General features: G+C 42.8%; 1 protein-coding gene across 5 annotated transcripts in view; it reads left to right on the plus strand.

The window, feature by feature from the left end:
- WWP2 (WW domain containing E3 ubiquitin protein ligase 2) overlaps positions 1–21,592 on the plus strand; it is a 120,317-nt gene that overhangs the window by 30,578 nt on the left and 68,147 nt on the right. For all 5 annotated transcript variants that reach the window (XM_072636462.1, XM_072636461.1, XM_072636460.1 and 2 more), the window contains 2 exons: positions 743–880; positions 3,112–3,208. In XM_072636462.1, coding sequence (XP_072492563.1) covers positions 743–880; positions 3,112–3,208 — 235 coding nt within the window. The remainder of the gene's footprint in view (positions 1–742; positions 881–3,111; positions 3,209–21,592) is intronic.

Consider the following 21,592-nt stretch of genomic DNA (forward strand, 5'->3'; position numbering starts at 1 on the left):
TAATTTGGAATTAGTGGACACTGAAGTTGGAAATAGGTCATTTTAAGACAAGTAAAAAATGCTACTTAGTTATGGAACTTATTAATAAGAAGTGCTAGTGACTGAAAAAATAGCAGTAGAATAAAGTAGGGATTAAAAAAATTGCATGGACAGTACATTTGTACTAAATAAATAGTTCCTTGAATGGAAAGGGATTAAGACTGATCCTTTATTATGCTGTACTTCGAAGACATTTATTTAAATGCCACATTCGCAGATTTTGTTGGTTTGTACAGTGTATTTTCCCAACACTCCCCCTTTTGTACCAGGCTTATAGGTTTGAATTTTCCAAGTGTGTCATATGGCCGTGTTACTCTCCTTCCTTAAATTCCAAAGCTTCCCTCCTCTCCGTCCCACTGACAGGACCAAACCTTGACTGCTCTGCTCTCATAAGACTCAGCCAGTGAGAAGGTGATCATGTTCCTTTCCTTCTGTAGCTGGAAGGAATAAACTCCATGAGTGGGATTGTTTGCCATTGCCCATGAGGAACGTGCAGTGGATACTGTCTGAAACTTTTTTCAAGGCCTCTTTTTTCCAATATATCACCTACCTCATAACTTTTCCTTCAGAATTCCATAAGAGAAAAATAGAATTGCAACAGAAAAGAAAGAGAGCAAGTAAAATGGGAGGCTTTCAATTGAAAAATCTTTAACTAATGGTGAAATTGGTTTGCTCTGTCTGTATCGCCTTCTCTCTCCTACAGTGGAGAACACGCAGCTGACCCTGAACCTGCAGACCGAGAACAAAGGCAGCGTTGTCTCAGGAGGAGAGCTGACAATTTTCCTGGACGGGCCAACTGTTGATCTGGGAAGTGTGCCTAATGGCAATGCCGTGACAGATGGTGAGTGCTGCCCTACTGCACATGGTGGTGCCTGAAGAGGGGAGTGGTAAGGCGTAAGACCCGGGGCAGGGGTGTGCCAGGAGTTTGATTCAGCACCAGGAAGCCTCATTCTCAGTACCTTTCAGTCAGTCCTGACCCATGGTATGGCTTTGGTTCCTGTTTGGGTGAAAGGTGCCAGAGCATCTTGGATTCATAAATAAGCTGGATGTGTTTTCTGCTCTCAAGTTTTGTGTCTTAAGTCAAGAAGCTGGTCTCCTCTAGTCTGGTTTTCCCAGGACTTCCTTGATTGAGGATGAATATAAAATTGAAAAGTAAATGCTTGCTCTCTGGTTTAGCAGCAAAGGCAGTGAGCCCCATTCAGTCCCAGGGAATTCTTGGAAATAGTTTCTTCCTCCTGCTCATTTTTCCTGTTCCTTCTGGACTTATGCCTGACGGAGAGATTTGAGGACATGTGTGCTGTGTGAGAACAAATGTTCTTTGGAGAGGGAGTCTTCTGTAGTACGGGGACTCAGAGGCTCCAGTATCTCAGTGTATACAGGATCTCCTCCTCAGCATGGACACTCCTATGGAGCAGATTGCAGCCCTTCCAGGCTCTCTCATCCTGCGTAGTTCTTTTCTCCATCTCTCTGTACTTCCTCCATCCTGAGAGAATCTATTCCACGTTCTTGAAGCATTCTTCTGGTTTGTTGGGTAGTGTCATGAATACCAGTGCAGCATTCTGGCTGTCCTAGCTATACAAATCTTAACAAAACATGTTCAGAGCCAGGAGAGATGAACATTTTTACCCCATTGTTCAGAGTGGAAAAGGGGGTTCATTTAGCCTAGCATGCATTTGGATTCAAAAAGAAATTAATTCATGAAGTCTGGCCCCTAAAATGGATTAGTTTTCCTTCTATTTCCCTTACCAAATGTTTTATTGCATGAAGCATGACCTTAGAGCTTTCCACCTTCCAGAGAGGCTCTCTGCAGGTTAAAGGAGACAAGACTGGTATTCTGACTTTGGAATAAGGAGGCAGAACATAGTGATAATGAGGGACAGCAGACAGACAGACAGGCATGTTCTGCAACTAGACCCTCATTCACAGGGCTGAAAAAATCTGCATTGGAGCAGGCAAAGAAACTGTAGGAAAGGACCAAGAGAGACTGGCAAGCTAGCTTTAGGCCCACTTTGGGTTCAAAGATTGGGGTCTTAGTGGACCTTGCCCCACAAGTCATTTTTTTTGCTTGCTCTCTTATACACTTTCTTACTTTCTGTGACCTTGAAATTAATTTCTACTTAAGAGACCAGAATCTGTTAAGGTCCTCCATCTCAGTGTGGTCTCCTCAAGCCTGGGGGTGGGAGGTGGGGGACAGGGGAACACAAACTGCAGTGGAACCTCCCAAAGAGAAAGGCTTCATGCTGTCTGTGATGGAGAATGGCTCTGGTGGCCATGGCCTCTTTTAGCCAAGCAGGCCACAGGGTGGTGACTTTTTCAGCTACAACAATTCTTAAAGACCATCTACCGAGTTGCCAAGAGGTTTCATTCTGTGTCAACAGAAGGATTACTCACACCTGGAAAATCACAGGTCCTTGAAGTATCTAATGTAAGCATAAGACGTTAGAGTGAGAGAATACTAGAACTGGAGGGGACCTCAGAGATCACTTCATTCAGCTTGTAAGTGAGAAAATTGAGACCGAGGGTCATCAGTTAGAACTAGAGGGGAATTTAGAGGCCATCAGGCCAGTCCAGCTCCTTATTACAGAGCAGGGAACAGGGACACAAGAGGGGAAGACTTGCCTGGCATCACATGGATGTTAAGTGTGTGAGAAAGCATTTGAACTCAGGACTTTCTGACCATAAATGACTTTCTAACTCTGCCACTCTGCGTTGTGCCACCAAGCTTCCTCCTGAGGCCTTCTAGGAAGGCCTGGAGCAAAATAACTCTAACAGTGGATCTTCTCCTAAGATTTTTGCTCATGGCCCCCATTTCACGTTAGTTGACCCAAGTCTCATCCATCTTTCTCCCCTTGTTTCTTTCTTCATGGGTTCTCTCTCCCAGTAGCTATAGCATGCCAGGGTGCTTGTGTTCCAGCATAAGGTAGATGCCTTTGTTCTTTAATCTTCCATTGGTGGTCACTGTTGTTCCAACCAGGGCTTTGGCAGCCTTTGGGTGGGGGGGAGGCGCTAGCTGTGTTGTAGAAATTGAATGTCTAATCTTTCTGTTCTCTTTGTGTGGATTTCCCCATTCAGGAGCACAGCTACCTGGGAGAGAGCTCAGTGGGACAGCTCCTGCGACTGAGACACGGCACCAGCCACCCAGTACAAACTGTTTTGGAGGTAGATCCAGGTACAGCTTTCTTAGCCTTAAGCATCTGTAGCACCCAAAGTAGAGAAGATTTTTGGCATTATTGAAAGATGCTGGGAAGTAGTAAAGAGAACTTATACAGGAAAATTTTCAGAAATTCTCAGTAATGTTAAGAATTGAAGCTTTTTCTGGTGGTTCAGAGGTGAGAGTAGAACATGGGCCCTTTGGAAAGGCAGGAATTCTGGCTCGTTGGTAGGGATGGTGACTGGCAGAGTGGATTGCTCTGACTGAGGAAATTCATGGAAGGGCAAGATCGTGACTCTGCTCTTTCCTCCATCAGGTGCCATTGTGGCACTGTCCCTTTCAGAATCCACATATAGAACCCTTGGAGTCCATGTCATAATGTGTATCATTGCTCCCATCATAAGTGACTGCATTTTATTTGGTGAAATTCCCATTCTGTCCTTGTGTAAATGGTGAAAGACCATTCCCATGGATACAGTTATTGGGCAGAGAGGAGCTGTTATGACTGCACTGATACTAGAGAGTTGGGGGTGGGGACTGCCTGGCCTATTTATTACTGTGTACAAAGTCTCCAGGCACTTTAAGGAAAAAAAACCATCTCATGGTGGCAGTCTGGTGTGCTCCCCAGGGAGCAGCTGATGAATTGATTGGTAAAGTCCCCATTAGTCTTGGTAAATTTGGACAAAATTTTCCTGAGGCAGAAACACTGAGAAGTAGCAGATTTTAAAAAGCAAAAATAATGATTGCTTGTGTCTGTGCAACTTCCAGGGAACAGGCATAGCTTTTGGCCATTTTATTCTGGATCATCTCAGCATACCCCAGTGGACTAGACTGGTTTCATGGGTTGATGAATTGATATGATTTGACGTTTCTATAGTTTGAGAAGAGGGTGGGAAGGGAAGATTGAGTATTTGGTTTGCTTAGATATGTTGGCATTAAAGGCATCCTTTTCTTTTATTCCTTGGATGAGATGAGATAAACTACTCTGTAGAGATTGTGAAGGGATGGGGCAGTTGTCATGCTTAACCATGATTTGTTAGATAACTTTTTACAAGTCTGAATAAATAATCTGATTTCTAAGCACTGAGATGAATAGTGCCATTAGCAAATCTTATTTCAGCTCAAGGAACTAATTGGTATCCAGAATGGGAAACACTGAATCTGATCCCAGGCTAAAGGGGTAGCTTTACCATCTCGCTTATTGAAAATGTTGCTTCTTTCTTATCTCTGGCCACAAGTATTTTGGAGTTCCAGTTGGTCTAGAAAGCTTTCTATGTAGTTGACATAGTTAATGCCCCTTTTTATTTCAAGGACTGGAGGTGATGGTGGTGGGTAAGTTTTCAGAATGCCTTGAATACATTTGGATTTACATATGTGACCTTTGCTCCCAGAATTTTTCTTTCTGGCTGATTTAGGGGAAAACACACACACACACACACAGACACACTATATTGTGACTTGTTAAAAGTTTAGTTAAAACATTCGCTGGACTCCACCACAGAGATGGTTGTATTTTGTGTATTATAGATGTTCAGTAAATATTGATTGCTTTGTGATGGGCAAAGTCATTTCAAAGTCATATCCACTGTAAAGTCTCATGTGGGTTCTCTGTAGGTGACCAGACTGCAGTATTATATGACTAATAGCATTATTTTTCTATAAGTAAGCCTCTGATGATGGATGATGCCCTTGTGATCTTGGCATTCTGTGAGTATACATGGTGGGTGCTGCCATCTCACAGAAAACCATTTTGGAGATGCTGCTGGTTGGGTAGCATATTCTAAGCCTGTCAGCTCCCTGAAGTCTTATAATTGCTACCCCATATGGTAGCAGTTAATGCAGTAATAAATATGGGGGACCTTGTCGCTTTGGGAGCTTGAGACAGAGTGAATTATTGCCCAGAGGGGCCTTGAATTTAAGATGGACTAGTGTGGGGAGGAAAAGGAATCCACCTTCTACCTTTTCAATGATAGCACTTTGCTGTCTTGCCCCTGGAGCATAGTGAAAGATTAGCTTCTGTATTCAACCTCCTAGACTAAATATTTAGTTCTCCCTGTCTGAGGGGCAGGTTTTTCTGGGACTTAAATCATGCCAGGCTCCCTGAAGAGACTGAAATGCACATGCCTAGGCAGGACTAGTGTCCTTTCCTCCTCATACTTCATTCAGTGTCACAAGAGGTAATCGACTTAAGCTCTGATTGGATTTGGTCTTAGTGACCTCAGTATCATATCAACCTGAGATCATTGGGCAACAGCTAGCTCCTGCCTACCAAGATAGGACTCAAAGCTTTGTTTCCAAGTGGGATTATCTCTGGTTCCCCCTGACTCTGTGTATGAAATGTCTTAATAGATTCTGTCTTTCTCAAGAGGGGGCCAATGCAGAGGGGTCCCAGCAATGTACTTGGCTTGAATTATTTTGGGAACAGACTGAGAGTTGACAATCAATGAAGGTATTTTGTTATTTAGAAGAAGAGCTGTTTCTCAATCTTACTAAGTCTGAGAGGGGAGGTTTGGATGCTGAAGAAATTGTTGCTTGTAGGTACCCCCAGTGCTCCCCTGCCAAATTAAGACATATATATTATAGAGCTGAGGACTCTCCAGTCCCACTGATAGTTCATGTGTTCCTTTTGGTTTATCTAGGAGAGACACATTGCAGCAGCCCCGAAGTGATGCTTTGTGGCCAGCGTAGGATTGTAGCTTTAGAACGGAAAGGGGCCTCAGAAGCCAAATGATCCAGCTAGTCAGTTCCTTCATTTTGCAAATAAGGAAACAGGTCCTAAAAGGTGAAGTGGAACATCAGTCACACAGTGGTAGGTAGAGGTTATATTCAAGCCCAGGTGGTCTGACTCTAAATCCAGGCCTCTTGCTACAGCCTCACAGTTTGTCATCTACTTCTCAAAATTTGCATGTAGACAATTCTATTGAATTTATTTTATGTGAGGCACAGCTAATCTGGTAAAATACTTATTCTGGGAGTTGGGGAAATGAATTCCATGCAAAAATTGAGGAGTATGGCAACTGACATGGTACTTGTCATGACTTTCAGTAAGCCCTAAGTGTTTCATGTCTTTGCTTATCTGATAAAGGGGGGGGAGGGGAATTGGAAATTAGTAGGTTTCCCCTCCTTGGGGGTCTTCATGCAGGAGCTGGATGATTGACCATGTGTTGAGGGGCTACTTGTTCAGGGGTTGGGTGGGCAAGATTGCTATCGAGCCCCCCTCCTCCTCGTCAAGGGGGGGGGCTGCTCTGATCAACAGGCATGTAAGAAAGAACCTTTGTCTTCAGAGCAATTTACTCTTTTAGGAGAAGCCCTATGCATCAATTACATAATAATACAAGGTCCTATTTGATCCGGACCCTTAGGGGCAATAATTTAAGAGTACAGAGAAAGAATAAGAAGTGTGGGTGTGGAATATTTGGGGAAAACTTTCCAGAGGAGGGACAAGGATATAAGCTGGTGAAGCTTTTCATAGCACACAATAGTTCAAAATCACATCTGAGGATAGCTGAGGAGAGCCAGTGAAATATATCTGGGAGGAGAGGGCAAATTATCCAAATATAGCCTAAATTTATACTGGCAATCTTCTTCAAAGTCGCTGTGACATTAGAAAATGAGTGTGAAATTCCAGGCTTTGGAGTAGAAAGCCATCGTATTGGGGGCCTTTCATTAGTGGCTGAATTCTTAGCTACTTGGGATTTACTTCCATTCCCATGTGAAATAATCAATTGACCAGATACTAAAAATTTTCTTTCCCCTCCTATCTAGGCCCATGGCTGTCTTGGGGGCAGGGAGTTAAGTTGTAAGGGAATTAAGGGGAGTAAAATTATCTCTGCAAATCAGTTCAGCTCTGCATTTGCCTAGGTGTCTTCTGACTTAGTTAAATGATTCCTTGGCAGAACACCTCTCTGAATCCCAGCAACCATCCACACCATGTATCTTGCTCTCCTGAGGGAGACTTGTGGGAGTCATAGAAGCTGGTAAAATTGGGATCGCTGAGTTTAATCTCCACTGCCAAAGGTGTTTTCATAAATAGTCCTGAAAGTATGAGGAGGGCCCCTTGGTTAAGATATTATCATGAGTTTTTGTTGTTTATTTGTTTACCATGTATCACTTTTTTCCTTTCTGTTTTTAGTTTGATGAAAATATATCAAATATACTGACTGAATCATTTTGTCTGTTGTAACCTCGGAGGATATGATAGGCTTGTAATATTCTAGTCTTGAACAAAGTCCCAAAGACATATGGAGACCTCTAAATAATTGGCCAACTGTGTCTGCAGACTGCCTGCCCCAGAATGGAAAGGAAAATAAACTAAAGCTGGGTGTGAGCCCACTGGGAATATTTCAGTAAATCTAGGGAAGGCAGAAGGGGTGGGGGGGGGGAGAAGGGGGGGGTACAAGCAGGAAAAGAGGAAAGGAACAGATGGGAGCCACGCCTTTGCATACAGGACTCAGCCTCTCGTTCTTTCATCGTCTGCTTGTCTTCTCTCCTTGACTTGGGACAGGAGTAGCCAAAGCCACGATGTTGGAAATATCCATTAAAGTTGATGGGAACCTTAGTCAGCATGAAATGAAGTTTACTATCTCTTTATATTTCCTATGTGGTGGTTCCTATCCAATAGCTTATGTGTGTTCTGTGAATGCCCAGTTTTTATTATTGGGGAGTAACAAGTATAAGAAGAGAAGTGAGTGTGAGTGTGTGTGTGTGTGTGTGTGTGTGTGTGTGTGTATGTGTATGTGTGTGTAAACACGGTAGAGACAACAGTGATGCCAGCCACCCTGGCCCATGTACTATTCCTTACCCAGGCAACACCCATCTTTGTGCCTTGGCACAAGCTGTCCTCCATGCCCGAGTTATTCTCCCTCTTTACTCATCTTTGCATGGGATGCTCTTCCTCCTCACCTCTGCCTCTTAGCTTCCCTGGCTTCCTTCAGGACTCAGCTCAACTTGTGTCTTGTGCAGGGGGCCTTTCTTGATTCCCCCTTTATGCAAGTTCCTTCTCCTCTCAGATTACCTTCCATCTACTCACTCTGACCTCCTGTGCTCCTGTGTGTACCTCATTATTTCCATATGTTTTCCTGCATTGGAATGGGAACCCACTCCTTCAGGGCAGGGTCCATAAGTTTTGTTTTCTTTGTGACCCCTGTGCAAAGCACAGTGCTTGCCAAATAGTAAATGCTTGATAAATGTGGATTGATTACATATCTCATGTTTTGGTTTTGTTCTGATCTGAGCAGTTGTCATCTATAGGATGAAACTAAAAATGTTGGAAATGAATCTGTTTTTATTTTTTGAAAGTAAGCCTTCCAGCTGTTGTGAGGTGTGCTTTATTCATTCTTTTGACAGTTGTCTGTGGAGCTCCGTGTTGGGCACCATTCAGGGTGCACAGCATAGAAAAGAATCTCTTTGAAGAGCTTGACTTTGGTGGAGGAGATGAGACATGTAGCCATAAATATCTGTAACATTAATCCGCATATCATAGTCCAGCCTCTCACCTGGGTTGGGGATGTATCATTTGATGCAGTAGCAGTAGAGGGGGATCATTACAACCAAAATGACTGATATTAGAGATCCTAGCAGTGAGTAAGAATTTATTCCTGATTGTGAATAGTACATGAAGGAAGGATCTAGGCATAGTAAGCTGTATAAAAGGGACATCCCACTTAAGGGAAGAGAGGGAACCTTTCTTCCAGTAATGACATAATGATCTGCATTTAGGGTCTATAGTATGGAATTTTCATCACTAGAAAGTCACAGATAAGAGACAGGCTTCAGAGGAAAATTCTCCCTCAATAAATGAAGGAATGTTTTGTTAAATCCTACATGGGCAGAACATGACAGCCTAGAAAAGTAGTAGGTCACTGTGAATGTCAAGGACGGATAATCTTTTTAGGGAGGGTGTAGTTTGTGAATGATTAGGGGGATACTTTTCACTGTATTGGAACTTAGCTCCTGGGACCTTATCCTCCACCATGACTATGTACAGGAATGATCACACCTTTGATGCCCCTATCACTTTCAAGTGTTCCACTTCCATGTTCAAGAACCCTGACTTTCTTCAAACTCTTCTTTTTGACCTCATCATAACCTAGTCCCTTCCCTCCTCATTACTTTTCAGGATGATTATTTCCTCTTTGGCCACACTCTTCTCTCTTGCAGGTCTTGACTCTAGTGGGTTAAGTCAACTCCACAGTCTCCTTTCCTCCCAGATCCTTTGCTCCCTCCTGTTACTTCTCTTGCCTTGCCAAACTGCAGCCCTGGTTTACTTCCACCCTCTATTTCCTGTGCTCTTATTTACGTTCTTGTTGAAAAACATTAGACAAATTCATGAAGCCGTGTCTCCTGGTCCATGGCAGATTGGTTTTGTTGTTCCGTCTTTCAGCCATGTCAGACTCTTCATGACCCACCTGGGATTTTCTTGGTAAAGATGCTGAAGTGTTTTGTCATTTCCTTTTCCAACTCATTTTACAGATGATGAAACCGAGGCACACAGGGTAATGTGACTTGCCCAAGGTCACACAACTAGTGTCTTGTAAGTCAGGTCTTCCTGACTTTAGGCCTGGTGCTCTATTTACTGTGCCACCTAGCTGCCTCCACAGATTTGTTATCTCAGGTCAATTAGGACCTCCCTGTAGCAAGACTGTCTTTTTAATTTTTAAATGATTCTCTACCCCACTCACCAAAGCAGCTGTTCCAGACATTCTCTTCTCTCCTTAAGCCTCTCAGATACCACCCCTCCCCATCAGTTACTTGGGTGAGTGCTAAAAAAAACCTCAAAGCCATTCTGAGCTCCCTTTTCTCCCCTTTATAACATCACCCCCCCCCCCCCCCCACACACACAATTTCCTCATTCACTCTAACCTCTGATGAAGAGGTGGCTATTCTCTTTGCTAGGGGCAGTTATGCCCTTGATCCCATCCCCTCTCATCTTCTTTAGCAGATTGCTCCCTTTGCCACCTCTTCTCTCTGTAATCTTCAGTTTGTCCCTGTCTACATGTTCCTCCCTGCTACCTATATTTCCCTTTCTTCCCATCCTCACAAGCCATCTCTAGAGCTCACTGTCCCCACCAGCTGTGATCCTTCCTCTCCTCAGTATTCTGGAAGAAGCTATTCACATTTTTTGCCTCCCACTTCCTCTTCTCTAATTCCCTTCTAAACCTTCTGTAATCCAGCTTCTTACCTCATCATTCAAATGAAACTGTTGGGTTTTCAAAGTTAACAATGATCTCAGCAAACTTGCCCCATTGATGGTGTTTTCTCAGTCTTCATCTTTTTTGATGTCTCTCTAGCATCTGGCACTGCCAGAGACTCCTCCTGGATGCTCTCTCCCTCTGGGTTCTGAGTGCTCCATTCATCTTTACCTTTATCCATGCCACACTGCTAACTGTGGGTGTATGCCAAGTCTCTGTCTTGGACCTGTCTTCTTTTCTCTCTGTACTCTTATCAGCCTACTGGGCTGCATTTATCAGATCTACATATCCAACTCTCCTGAGCTCCGACCAGTCCACAAACATTTACCAAGTGCTTAAAATTAAAGGCCAGATTCTATATCACCAACTGCCTCCTGGCAGTTTTGAACTAGGCATCTTAAATTCAGTATAGCCAAAGCCAAAATTATTTTTCTTCCAAAAAACCCAGTTATTTAACCTTCACTTAAAAAACTCAAGTTCCAAATTCTCTCTGTTCCCACCCCTCCCCCATCTGTTGTGAAGGCAAGAAATGTGATATCAATTATACATGTTAAATCATGCAAAACATATTTCCAAAACATGGCCATGTTGCAAAAAAACAAAACAAAACAAAAAAAAACACAAACCCAACAGAACAACCCGCTTAGAAAAACAAAGAAAATGAAAAAATTATGCTTCAATTTGAATTCAGGTCCATCAGTTCTTTCTCTAGAGATGGATAGCATTTTTCATCATAAGTCCTTTGGAATTATCTTAGATCATTATATTGATTAGAATAGCTAAGTCTTTCACAATTGATCATTGTACAATATTGCTGTTACTGTATGTAACATTCTTCTCATTCTTCTTGCTTCACTTGGTATCAGTTCATAAGTCTTCCCAGATTTTTCTGAAACTATCCTGCACATCATTTCTTAAAACACAATAGTATTCCATCACAATCATATACCTCAGCTTGTTCAACCATCCCCTAATTGATGGGCATTCCCTCAATTTCCAATTCTTTGCCACCAGGAAACCATCTTTTCCTGAAAACCCTCCCCTCTTCTAAATTTCTTGTTCTGGTGAGGGTTCCACCATCCTTTCAGTCACCTGGTTCATAACTTTGGGGTCATATTTGGCTCTTCACTAAAAATCACTTACCAAATCTTGTCCTTTAATTGCCATAAGATCTCTTGTATATGTTCCTTTCTCTCTCCTCATATAGCTACCTTCTTAGGTCAGACCCTTGTTACCTCTCACTTGTACTCTTGCAACAGCCTCCTAATTGTTCTTCCTGCCTCGTCTGATCTAATACTCTGATTTGTTCTCCACACAGCTGCCGAAGTCAGGTCTGCCTTATGTCACCCTTGGGGGATGGGGGGAGTGACATGAGAAACTCCAGCGGTTCCCTATCACCTCTAGAATCAAATTTGTGTGTGACCTTATAAGACTTATGCTTGAGGAAACCAAGGAAGCCTTCTGCTTTAGGAATATGTTTGACAGCTGAGTGGAGGTTGGACTGGAGTTGGGAGAGGCTTGAGGAAGGAAAACCAAGCAGCAAGCTGTTATCGTATCCACCTAGGCAGGAGAAGCTAAGGGCCTGCACCAGTATGGTGGCAGTGTCAGGAGAGAAGTTGGGCACATGTGAGCTGTCATGGAGGTAGAAATAAGAGACAGCAAGGAATAGAGGGTGACCTCTGCTTTGAACCCGGATTACTGGAAAGTCGTTGGGGGCCTACTATCACAGGTTCTTAAATCTGCATTTATAAAAGAAAAGGCAACAGTCAGCAGTCACTTTAATTAGTTCCACCAAATGCTTCCAGATACGCCTTTTTATCTTTTACTTTTCCAAAGCTACCAAGCATCCCATCTATTCAACAAACAGAAAATACAGAGAAATAAAATACAACAGACATCCCTGGATCGAGAGAGTACCTTCACATCTGAGCAGTTGGAGGTCTGAATATACGGCCATTCAGGGTCTCAACCAGAGAATCACAAGATCCTTCCGAGCAGCAAACCCCCAAAGTAAAATACTAACCTTCCAGTATATATAACGAAGATGCGGGCTCCTGATTGGCTTAGAGTCAGCAGACATGAAACCCACATGGCTCAGCACAGCTGCAAACCATCAGGGCTCAAAGGGGACTGAACCCTCAGGTGCTCACAATCTAGACTGAGCCTGGAAAACAGCTCCAAACAAAGAAATCCCACTCCACTTGCTGCCACAGTATCCTGGACAGAAATTGGGAAATTAGGAAGAGGCAAGAGATTGGGGGAGAAGATGAATTCAGTTTTGGACCTGTGGAGCTGGACATGTCTCATAGATATGTTGAAGTTGTCCATGAGATGTTCAGTTTGAGCTATCCAATAGACACCTTGCAGATAGGAGACTAAAAGGGGTGGGTTTAAGTCTAATAAAAAAATCTCAAAAGAGGGGGAGCAGCTATTGTCTCTGAGAGACCAAACTCTAAAAACATGAATGCTATGACATGGCAGGTTATTTATACTGACCTTTACTATATTTCTAAATTTATGGATTACCTATAAATGGTCTGGCAACAATTTAGTTTTTAAGCTTAAGAAAGACATGTAACATTTTCAAAGGAGGAGCTATTATCCTTAGAGTACAAGTATCTTTTAGTTTGTGATTTATACTTTGCCTTGGATCCTAGCTTTGTATGTTGTCCTGAGTCAGCTTTTGATTGTAGGTATGCTTGCTAGATTCCATTGCCTGGCTAGCTAGAATGTTGTAGATAACAAGGTAGTTGGGTTTTTTTTTTTTTTAAGTTGAACATAATATACATTTATAGGACCAAAAATCTAGAGCCATAAGGAACCTCAAAGGCCATCTACTCCAATCCCATCCTTTTACCTGTGAGGAATATGAAGCCCAGTGAGTATTAAGAATTTGGCCAAGCCATGCAACAGAGGCAGGATTTGAACCCAGGTCCTCAGACTAGAGTCAGCGCTCATTACCCTAAGAGATAACTTGATTCTGTCAACAGTGATACAGTAAGTACATTCATGCTTATTACCCTGTTTTGTAACTGACTCTCAATGATCATGGCATGTAGATTATCCTATTCATTGCGAGGTTTCATCGTGTTCCTTTTTTTTTTTTTTTTAAACTAGAACTACTGGCTGTTTTCCATTAGCATTGAGAGTTTTGCACATACCATTTCAGATATTACATTCATTAACACTGACAAATACACTTGACATAACTTTGTTCATTTCATCCTAAGAAGCTAATTTCCTTTTTTCTGATTTTTGTATACTGAGGCTTCTCAATGAATTAATCAGCCAAATGAGCATTTGTTAGTTAACTATATAGTAATAAATTAATTAAACAGCAAATTAATTAAATAAATAATGAAGCAAATAGATAATGTGCCTGTTCTGTGCCTGGCACTGTGCTAAATTTTGAGGATATAAAGAAAGACCAGAAAAATTTTTGATCCTTCCATCCCCACTATCATTCTATTTCTCTTCTGCCCTTTGTGGCTAAACTCCTGGAAAAGACCATCTACAGTAGGTGCCTTCACTTTCCTCTCACTTCTTAGCCCCTTACAAACGGACTTTCTGACCTTATTTCACAAAAATTACTTTATCAGAGTTACTAATAATCTCCTAGTTGCCAAATTCAACGACTTTTTCTCAATCCTTATTCTCCTTTGACCTCTCTGCAGTCTTGGGCACTGTTGATCACTCTCTCCCTCTTAATACTTCTTTCTAGGTTTTCTAGACACCCCTCTCTTCTGGTTCTCCCTCCTACCTGTCTGATTGCTTATTCTGTGTGTCTCTTGCTGGGCCCCCATCTAAATCACATCCTCTCACTCTAGGTGTCCCACAGGGTTCTGTCCTGAGCCCTCTTTTCTTCTCCCTCCATACTACTTCACTTGGCTCTCATCAGCTGCCATAAATTTAATGACCATTTCTGTACTGATGATTCTGAAATTCACTTATCCTGCCTCCATCTCTTTGCTGACCTCCACTCTCACATCTCTAAATGCCTTTCAGACATCTCAAACTGGATGTCCACTAGACATCTTAAACTCCAAAACTTAACTCAGTGTCTTTCCCCCATACTCTCTCCCCTTCCCTCCTACCTTCTTTATGAGTGTAGAAGGCAACATCCTCCTCCCACCACTCAGGCTCAGCCTAGGAGTCATCCTGGACTCTTTACTATCTCCTCACCCCCTCCTATCCAAGCTCTTGCTAAGGCCTTTTGATTTCACTTTTGTACCATCTCTTGAATATGCCCCCTTCTCTTCTCTGACACTGACCCCACTCCAGTTCATACTCCATTCAACCACTAAAGTGATAGATCTGATTATGTCATCTTCCTACTCAATAAATTCCAGTGACTCCCTTTTTCTTCCAGGATCAAATATAGAATGCTTTGTTTGACATTCAAAGCCCTTCCTAACCTAGCTCCCTCCTACCTTTCCAGTCTTGTTATACCTTTCTCTCCCAAAATGTATTCTTTGATCCAGTGACACTAGCCTGGCACTCCTACAAGACACTCCATCTCTTGAGTCTGTGCATTTTATCCAGCTGTTCCCCATGCCTAGAATGTTCTCTCTCCTCTACTCTGACTACTGACTGGTTTACTAAAATCCCACCTTCTATAGGATGCCTTGCCTAGCCTCTCTTAATTCCAATGCCTTTTCTCTGCTAATTATTTCCCATTTTTCTTGTGTGTATATTTGTGTGCATGTTGTCTCCCCTACTGCATTGTAAGCTCCTTGAGGGGAGGAAACTGTCTTTAGCTTCTTTTTGTATCCCCAGCACAGTGTCTGGCACATAGTAGGCACTTAATAATTATTTTCTGATTGATGTGTAGAACTGTCTCTGCTTCAAGGGAGTACACATTCTAAAGGAGGAAGGGGACACAACATTGCAGACAACTGTGTAAACAAGATTTGTACTGGATGAGTTTGAGGTGATCTCAGAAGAGAACCATGAAGTCATGAAAGAGGACCACGTTTTTATAGTTGTCATCTCTGGAATAACTGCGGGACTGACTCCCCTCATGGGCTTGCCTTTCTCATAGTGAGCTGGTGCTGCTTTAGAATTTGCTGACGATTTTACTCATAGCATGTGGAATTTCGCAGCTAGCTGTGTGCATCCTTCACTGACTCCTGCTCTGAAGGCTTTTGTGTCTGCCCTTTTGGGTGTCAGTATTTCTGCTGTCAGTGGGATGTACTTTGTGATTTGAACTAACCTTTTGGAATCTACTTCTTAATGACTGAGTGAGGACCCCTGCTAATGGGGGAGGGGGAAGGAAGCCAAATTGTCATGAGGCAAGTCCTTTTTTTTTAAAATTTATTTTGTCTTCATATCGTAGAATTTGCATTTGCTTTTGCTGGTATAAAGAATTTAGGGGAATTCTTGCAGATTATTTCTGTACTAGTCCTTTCTTCTAGGTCTAGTTTAAGTTTTCTTTCCATCCCTTCATTTGCCAGAGCTGAAATGGGAGCTGACTGAGTAGTGTCCATTCTGTTCCATGTTCTTGGGCATCCTGGCACTCTGGTGTGCCCTCCAAATCCTGCGTGCAGGCTGTTTTATTGCCTCGCTGCCTAAAGACCATTGGAGGCTCTGCTTGGCTTCCACTCGAACATATCCACGTTCAGATTGCACACTCTCCCACCACCTCAGCTGGTTCGTCACTGTGGTTGGTGTTTTTGTTTTGAACTTTTTCTCTTCACCGACACTTTCTAAATCTAATCTAAATTTTCCCCTTGCAAATTGAAAGTTAGCTTTGGAATCAGAGAGAAGCAACCATGTCAGAATGTTTTATTCTGCCAAGCAGATGTGTCCTAATCCTGCCTAAGTACTGCCCACTCATACCTAAGAACACTCTCTGGCTTCTGGGTAGTCACCTGTCTGCCCTATGGACCAGAGCTCTTCAGCCACACAGAGCTGCAGATTTTGACCCAAGACCATTTTCTCCACCAATGAAATGCAGTGTCCTTTGTAGAGACAGTTACTGAGGTTCCAGAGAGCAGGATTTCATGATAGAAGGCAGGAAGAGGCAGATCCCATTGAAACTAGAGTAGGAAATGGTGACCCAGTGAATTTGAATTGAGGCTGCTAATACTTGGGGTTTATACCCTGGGCAGTTTACTTAGAATGGTCGTCTTTTCTCTGACTGCATGTTGATTAAGGTTAATCTTTTCTTCCCATGTTGAATCGTTTAACAATAGTAATAGCCTCTATGGTGTTCCAGGCATGATGCTAAAGGCCTGCCTTTGCTATGGTTCTTTCATTTGTCTTTCAGCGTGGTGATTAGGTTTGCTGTTTTTTCCTTCTTTTTTAAATTTTTGATCCTTAAAATATTATGTTATATGGAATGGTTCTCTGTGAAAGGGTGGGGTGGTGGGAGAGATATTGGGGAAAATTATGGTGATATAAAAAAGAGATCAATAAAAACTTATTTTAAGAAAAAGAAAAGCATAGCTAACAACTCATGATGCCAGATAGAATTCCATTGTATTTGAAGATGAACTTGGGCAGTTTTAGTGTGTGGGTGTAGGTGGGAAGAGTTCTGGGTGGTGACTTTCTTCCCTAGACCTAGATAGTCTGACACATGAGGGCAGGACCTGCTCTCCTGGGAGATGGAAAATCTGTCCTCTTACCTCTAAATATACCATTGATTCTGACCTTTGGGGTTTGGAAGCAAGAAAACAGTAGGAGAGACTATAGAACCAGCAGTGCTTCAGAAACTCCTTGGGGGTGGGGTGGGGTCCTGATGCTGACTGGGTTGGCTGACACTCTGGTACTGTTTAGCTGCTGTGCCTTTCATAAGTAGGCCCTGGGTTTAGGGGCCTACTTAAGATTCCATGTGGCCCCATTTGGGCTCCTGGAGGCATCAGCTATATTTCCCTTGGTTTATCTCATTGCTGTTGAATCTCCCTGCAGAGGAATCTGAGAACCAGGATAAAGCATTTTTGGGGGCCTGCTGAAAGTTTTGAAAACCAGGCTCTCTTTCCCCTCCATGGCTGCTAGAGATTCTGAATGCTTACGTGTAACACACACTGCGCCTTATCACAAAATAAAGACATGCTCTGGGGAGCAGGATTCAGGGCATCAGAAATGTATTCACTCATAAAAAGTTTTCCTAAAAATTTTGTTTCTGATCATTTCCCTTCCTTTCACTTCCCTCCCATGCTTAGTGTCCTAGGGGGCTGCAGGGCCCCCCTGCCTTTACCTACTCCTGGGCTTGGCATGTAATGACCTAGACCAGCGGTGTCAAACTCAGGCAGAAAGGGGAGCCGTGGGTCTGAACCCTGAAGTTATGGATTGACATAAGTTTAAAATGTATGTTATCTCTGATTGTATTTTTATTTATTTTGTTCAGTATTTCCAATTACATTTTAATCTGGTTCAGACTGCATTCTGGAGGGTTGAGGCCATCTGTGACACCTCTGGCCTAGATAACATTTAGCATTTGCACGTCCCTCCTTGCCCAGTGTCCCTGTGGCTTTTCAGTGCTCTTCCACTTTTCTCTCTGTCTCTACTTAGAGGCACCTGATGGCTCAGTGGACAGAGTCCCAGATGGCTGAGCCTGGAGTCAGGAAGATCCGAGTTCAAATATGACCTCAGACACTTACTAGCTGTGTGATCCTGGACAAGTCTGTGTTTGCTTCAGTTTCCTCATCTGTAAAACGGAGATAACAGTAGCACTTATCTATTAGGATTGTTGTGGGGATCAAATGAGATGCTATTTATAAGAAAGTGTTTAGTACAGAGCTTGGTACGTAAGAGGTGGGCACCATGTAAATGCCTGTTTCCTGTTTCTGGACAACACTGGCCCTGGACACGGCTTCATGTGGGGCTGCTCTTTCTGCTTGTATCTGGAAGGGCTAAACAGGATGGGAGAATGAGAGACTTGATCACTTCTCCCACTAGGGAGGGAGGGATGCTCTCATGATGTAGCATTGTTTATGTAGCAGAGCTTTGCCTGTGGTAGGCTGGAAATGGAGACTGCCCTTCCTTAAGCTTATTTCAAAGATTTAGCACTCAGCAAACCCATAGCAGAAGTCAGTCAGAGGAATCAGGTCTTTGGGTTGCATGTATGTTCCAACTTTCTCATCATCATTCAATTTTCACATAAAACATTTCTCCATTTTTTGTATTGTTTGCTTATTCATTGCTTTAATTGATGGGAGAAAATGATGTGAAAATGGGGAAGAAGGAGAGAGTAAATATTTTTATACTGCCTACTATGTACCAGGCATTGTGCTAAGTGGTTTTTCCCACTCAAAAATTATCTCATTTTATCCTCACAACAACCCTTTGAGTAGGAAACTGGAACAGATAGAGTGGCTTGCCCAGGGTCACTCAGCTAGTAAATGTGGGAAATCTTTTCAGTGCTGGGCTCATTTCCCCCTTGTCTCTTGCCTCTTCCTTTTCCCATTTCTTTTCTGTGAATGATGTTAACATTTGGTGGTTGTCTAAGTTAGGAATTTGCAAAACTTCTCCAAGCCTTTTCCCTCAGTCTGTACAATCATCATCAGTCCATGAGCTGTTTTCCAGCCCCTTTTTGCCTCTTTTCTCTATCAGTTGTATGCAGTTCCTTCCTAGGGCTTGTATAGAAATCTGTTACGGCCCAGTCAAGGCTGGCCACCAGAGCTGTGTGAGTCTTGGGGCCTTGTAGGAGTCTGGAGGGCACAGCACATCCTTGGCATTTGGTTTGGGATGGGAGCAAATCATGAGTCACAGAATGTGCAGCTCTCTCCACTCAAGATATCTCCATGCTATTTACTATTTAGATTTGTTCTCATGGGCTTAGGGCTAGAACTGAAGTAGTGAATCTATTTTTTCCTGAACTGGGGCTGTCTTGCCTGGCCCTTTTCCCCAGGCTGGTGGAGAGGTTGGTTCATTCTTATGCAGTGTCAGTGTTGCTGGCTTAGGTTTGTGTGACTTTGAAGTTGAGTTTTTCGGTTCTGGAAATCAGTCTTGTCAGATGTGACTGTTCTACACCCCTGATTGGAGCCAAAAAAATAAAAACCCTGCTGCATCCTTTTGTCTTCCTGAAACTTGCTGTGGGCTTGACAAACATTTATTTTTACCTTGTCTGTCATTTGTGAGGTTGGCAGCCTAGAGGCAGGGTGTGGAAAGAAGTCATAAATTATGAGTAGGACTTCTGAAATGGGCCTATTTTAACTGTGAATTGCTCCTTTTCCTTTCTCCCTCTCATTTCCCCCTTAAAACCCCCAGCCCATGTTCAACCTGTACTTTACTGGTGAGCTTGGTATGGGGAGGGTGGTGGTTGGGATCCTCTTTGCATTTTTGCCTCTCTTCATGGAAGAAGCAGTATCTTCTCCCATCCCCACTTCCCATTTTTTCCTTGCTATTATTTTAAGTGCCTGTTTTCCCTTTGGGCCCATCTTGCTGGAACTTGGCCTAGTCCCGCTGAAATTTGTTTCCATGCTGCTATTAAAAGACAATGCACAGTTAAGAGGACTTGTTGAAAAGAGAGAGGCAGAACTTGAGAGTGCAGCCAGCTCATTTGGGCCTAATAACTCTATGGGACTGACTGGTCAGTTAGAAGTTTGTGATTTGTAGGACAAGTGGGATTTGGGCAATCTTTGTACTTCTTTGAGAGTTTCAGCTTTTGTGTCAGGCTTATTTTGAATGGAGGCACAGAATCAGTTTTAGTTCTGTTTTCTGCAAATATTGTTGGATCATAGACTTTGAGCTGGAAGGAATGTTAGAGGAGACTTTGTAATGCTGGGCAACTTTGGGTCTTGCCTTTTAGACACTCAGTTTTCTTGTCTATAAATGAGGGGGTTGAACCACTAGGGTTATTTCCAGGTGGAAATTGACTTGATCTAGGCCAGCCCTCTCATTTTATAGATAGAAGGAATCGAGACCCGGAGGGGTAAGTGCTTGCCCAGAATCAAGAAAGTTATGGGTAGCAGTTATGGTATTCAAGTCATGGTATTCAAGCCCCCAGATCCCGCACGATTTCCTTCTAAATCCTGATAGCACTAGATTTGTTACTAGGGATTCACCACAATACTTAGCATATAGTAAATGTGAAGCTTAACATCCAGAAAACTAAGCTCTTGGCAACTAGTCCCATCACTTCCTCACAAATGGAGGGAGAAGAAATGGAAGCAGTGTCAGATTCTATACTCTTGAGTTTCAAGATCACTGCAAATAATGACTGCAGCCATGAAATGAAAAGATGCTTGCACCTTGGAAGGAAAGCTGTGGCAGACCTGGACAGCATACTAAAAAGCAGATATATCACCTTGTTGACACAGCTCCATACAGTCAAAGCTATGGTTTTTTCCAGTAGCAGTATATGGCTGTGAGAGCTGGACTATAAGAAAAGCTGAGCAGTGTAGAATTGACACTTTTGAATTGTGGTGCTGGAGAAGACTTTTGAGATAGTCAGGAGATCAGATCAGTCAATACTTAAAGAAATTAATTCAGACTGTTCACTGGAAGGTCAGTTACTGAGGCTGTTTGGTCACATAATGAGAAGATGAGACTGACTGGAAAAAAACAACCCAAAAAAACTGATGGGAAAGATTGAAGGCAAAAGGAAAAGGGATAGCAGAGGATGAGATGGATAGAGAGTATCATGGAAACAATGAACATGAGCTTGGGCAGGCTTCAAGAGATGGGGAGGGTGAAAGATGGCTGCTGCGATTCCTCAACTGAACAACAACAAATGCTTGTTGGTTTGTTTTTCTATTTTGACCACCTTTTACCTAAGTAAATGAATAAACTTTGTAGTTGTCTGGTCATTCTTGATTTTGTCATGTTGCTTTGTTGCTTATCTTGGCATTCTCTTCAGCTACAGTTGAGCCCTTCCTGAGATAGCTAAGGGACCACAGGATGATTTGATTATGGAATCAGCATTTTTTAAAGAAAAGGACTTTAGATAGGAAAGTGTCTGCCTCTGTTTAGAGATCAGAATTGAGATTTCAGATCTGGGCGCTCTGCAAAGTGAGCTTGAGTTCCTGTGGCCAGAGACAGTACTGACTACATATGGGATTTGACTGAGCTGGATATCGATATTCAGGCTGGTCCTGGGTTGCCAAGGAGACTGAATAACTTTTCTTCCTCTCCAAAATGGGGGATCAGGCCAGGTTTGAGGTTGCTGGCAGAGTTTGCATTCAGTTGTCTGTGATGAAAGCCTAACTCATCCCCAAACCCACCACTGCAGTTTGCTATGATGCTTTTTTTGTGTGTGGGCTGCGATGGT

Source organism: Notamacropus eugenii, chromosome 1, assembly GCF_028372415.1.
Source record: "Notamacropus eugenii isolate mMacEug1 chromosome 1, mMacEug1.pri_v2, whole genome shotgun sequence".
Lineage (NCBI taxonomy): Eukaryota > Metazoa > Chordata > Mammalia > Diprotodontia > Macropodidae > Notamacropus > Notamacropus eugenii.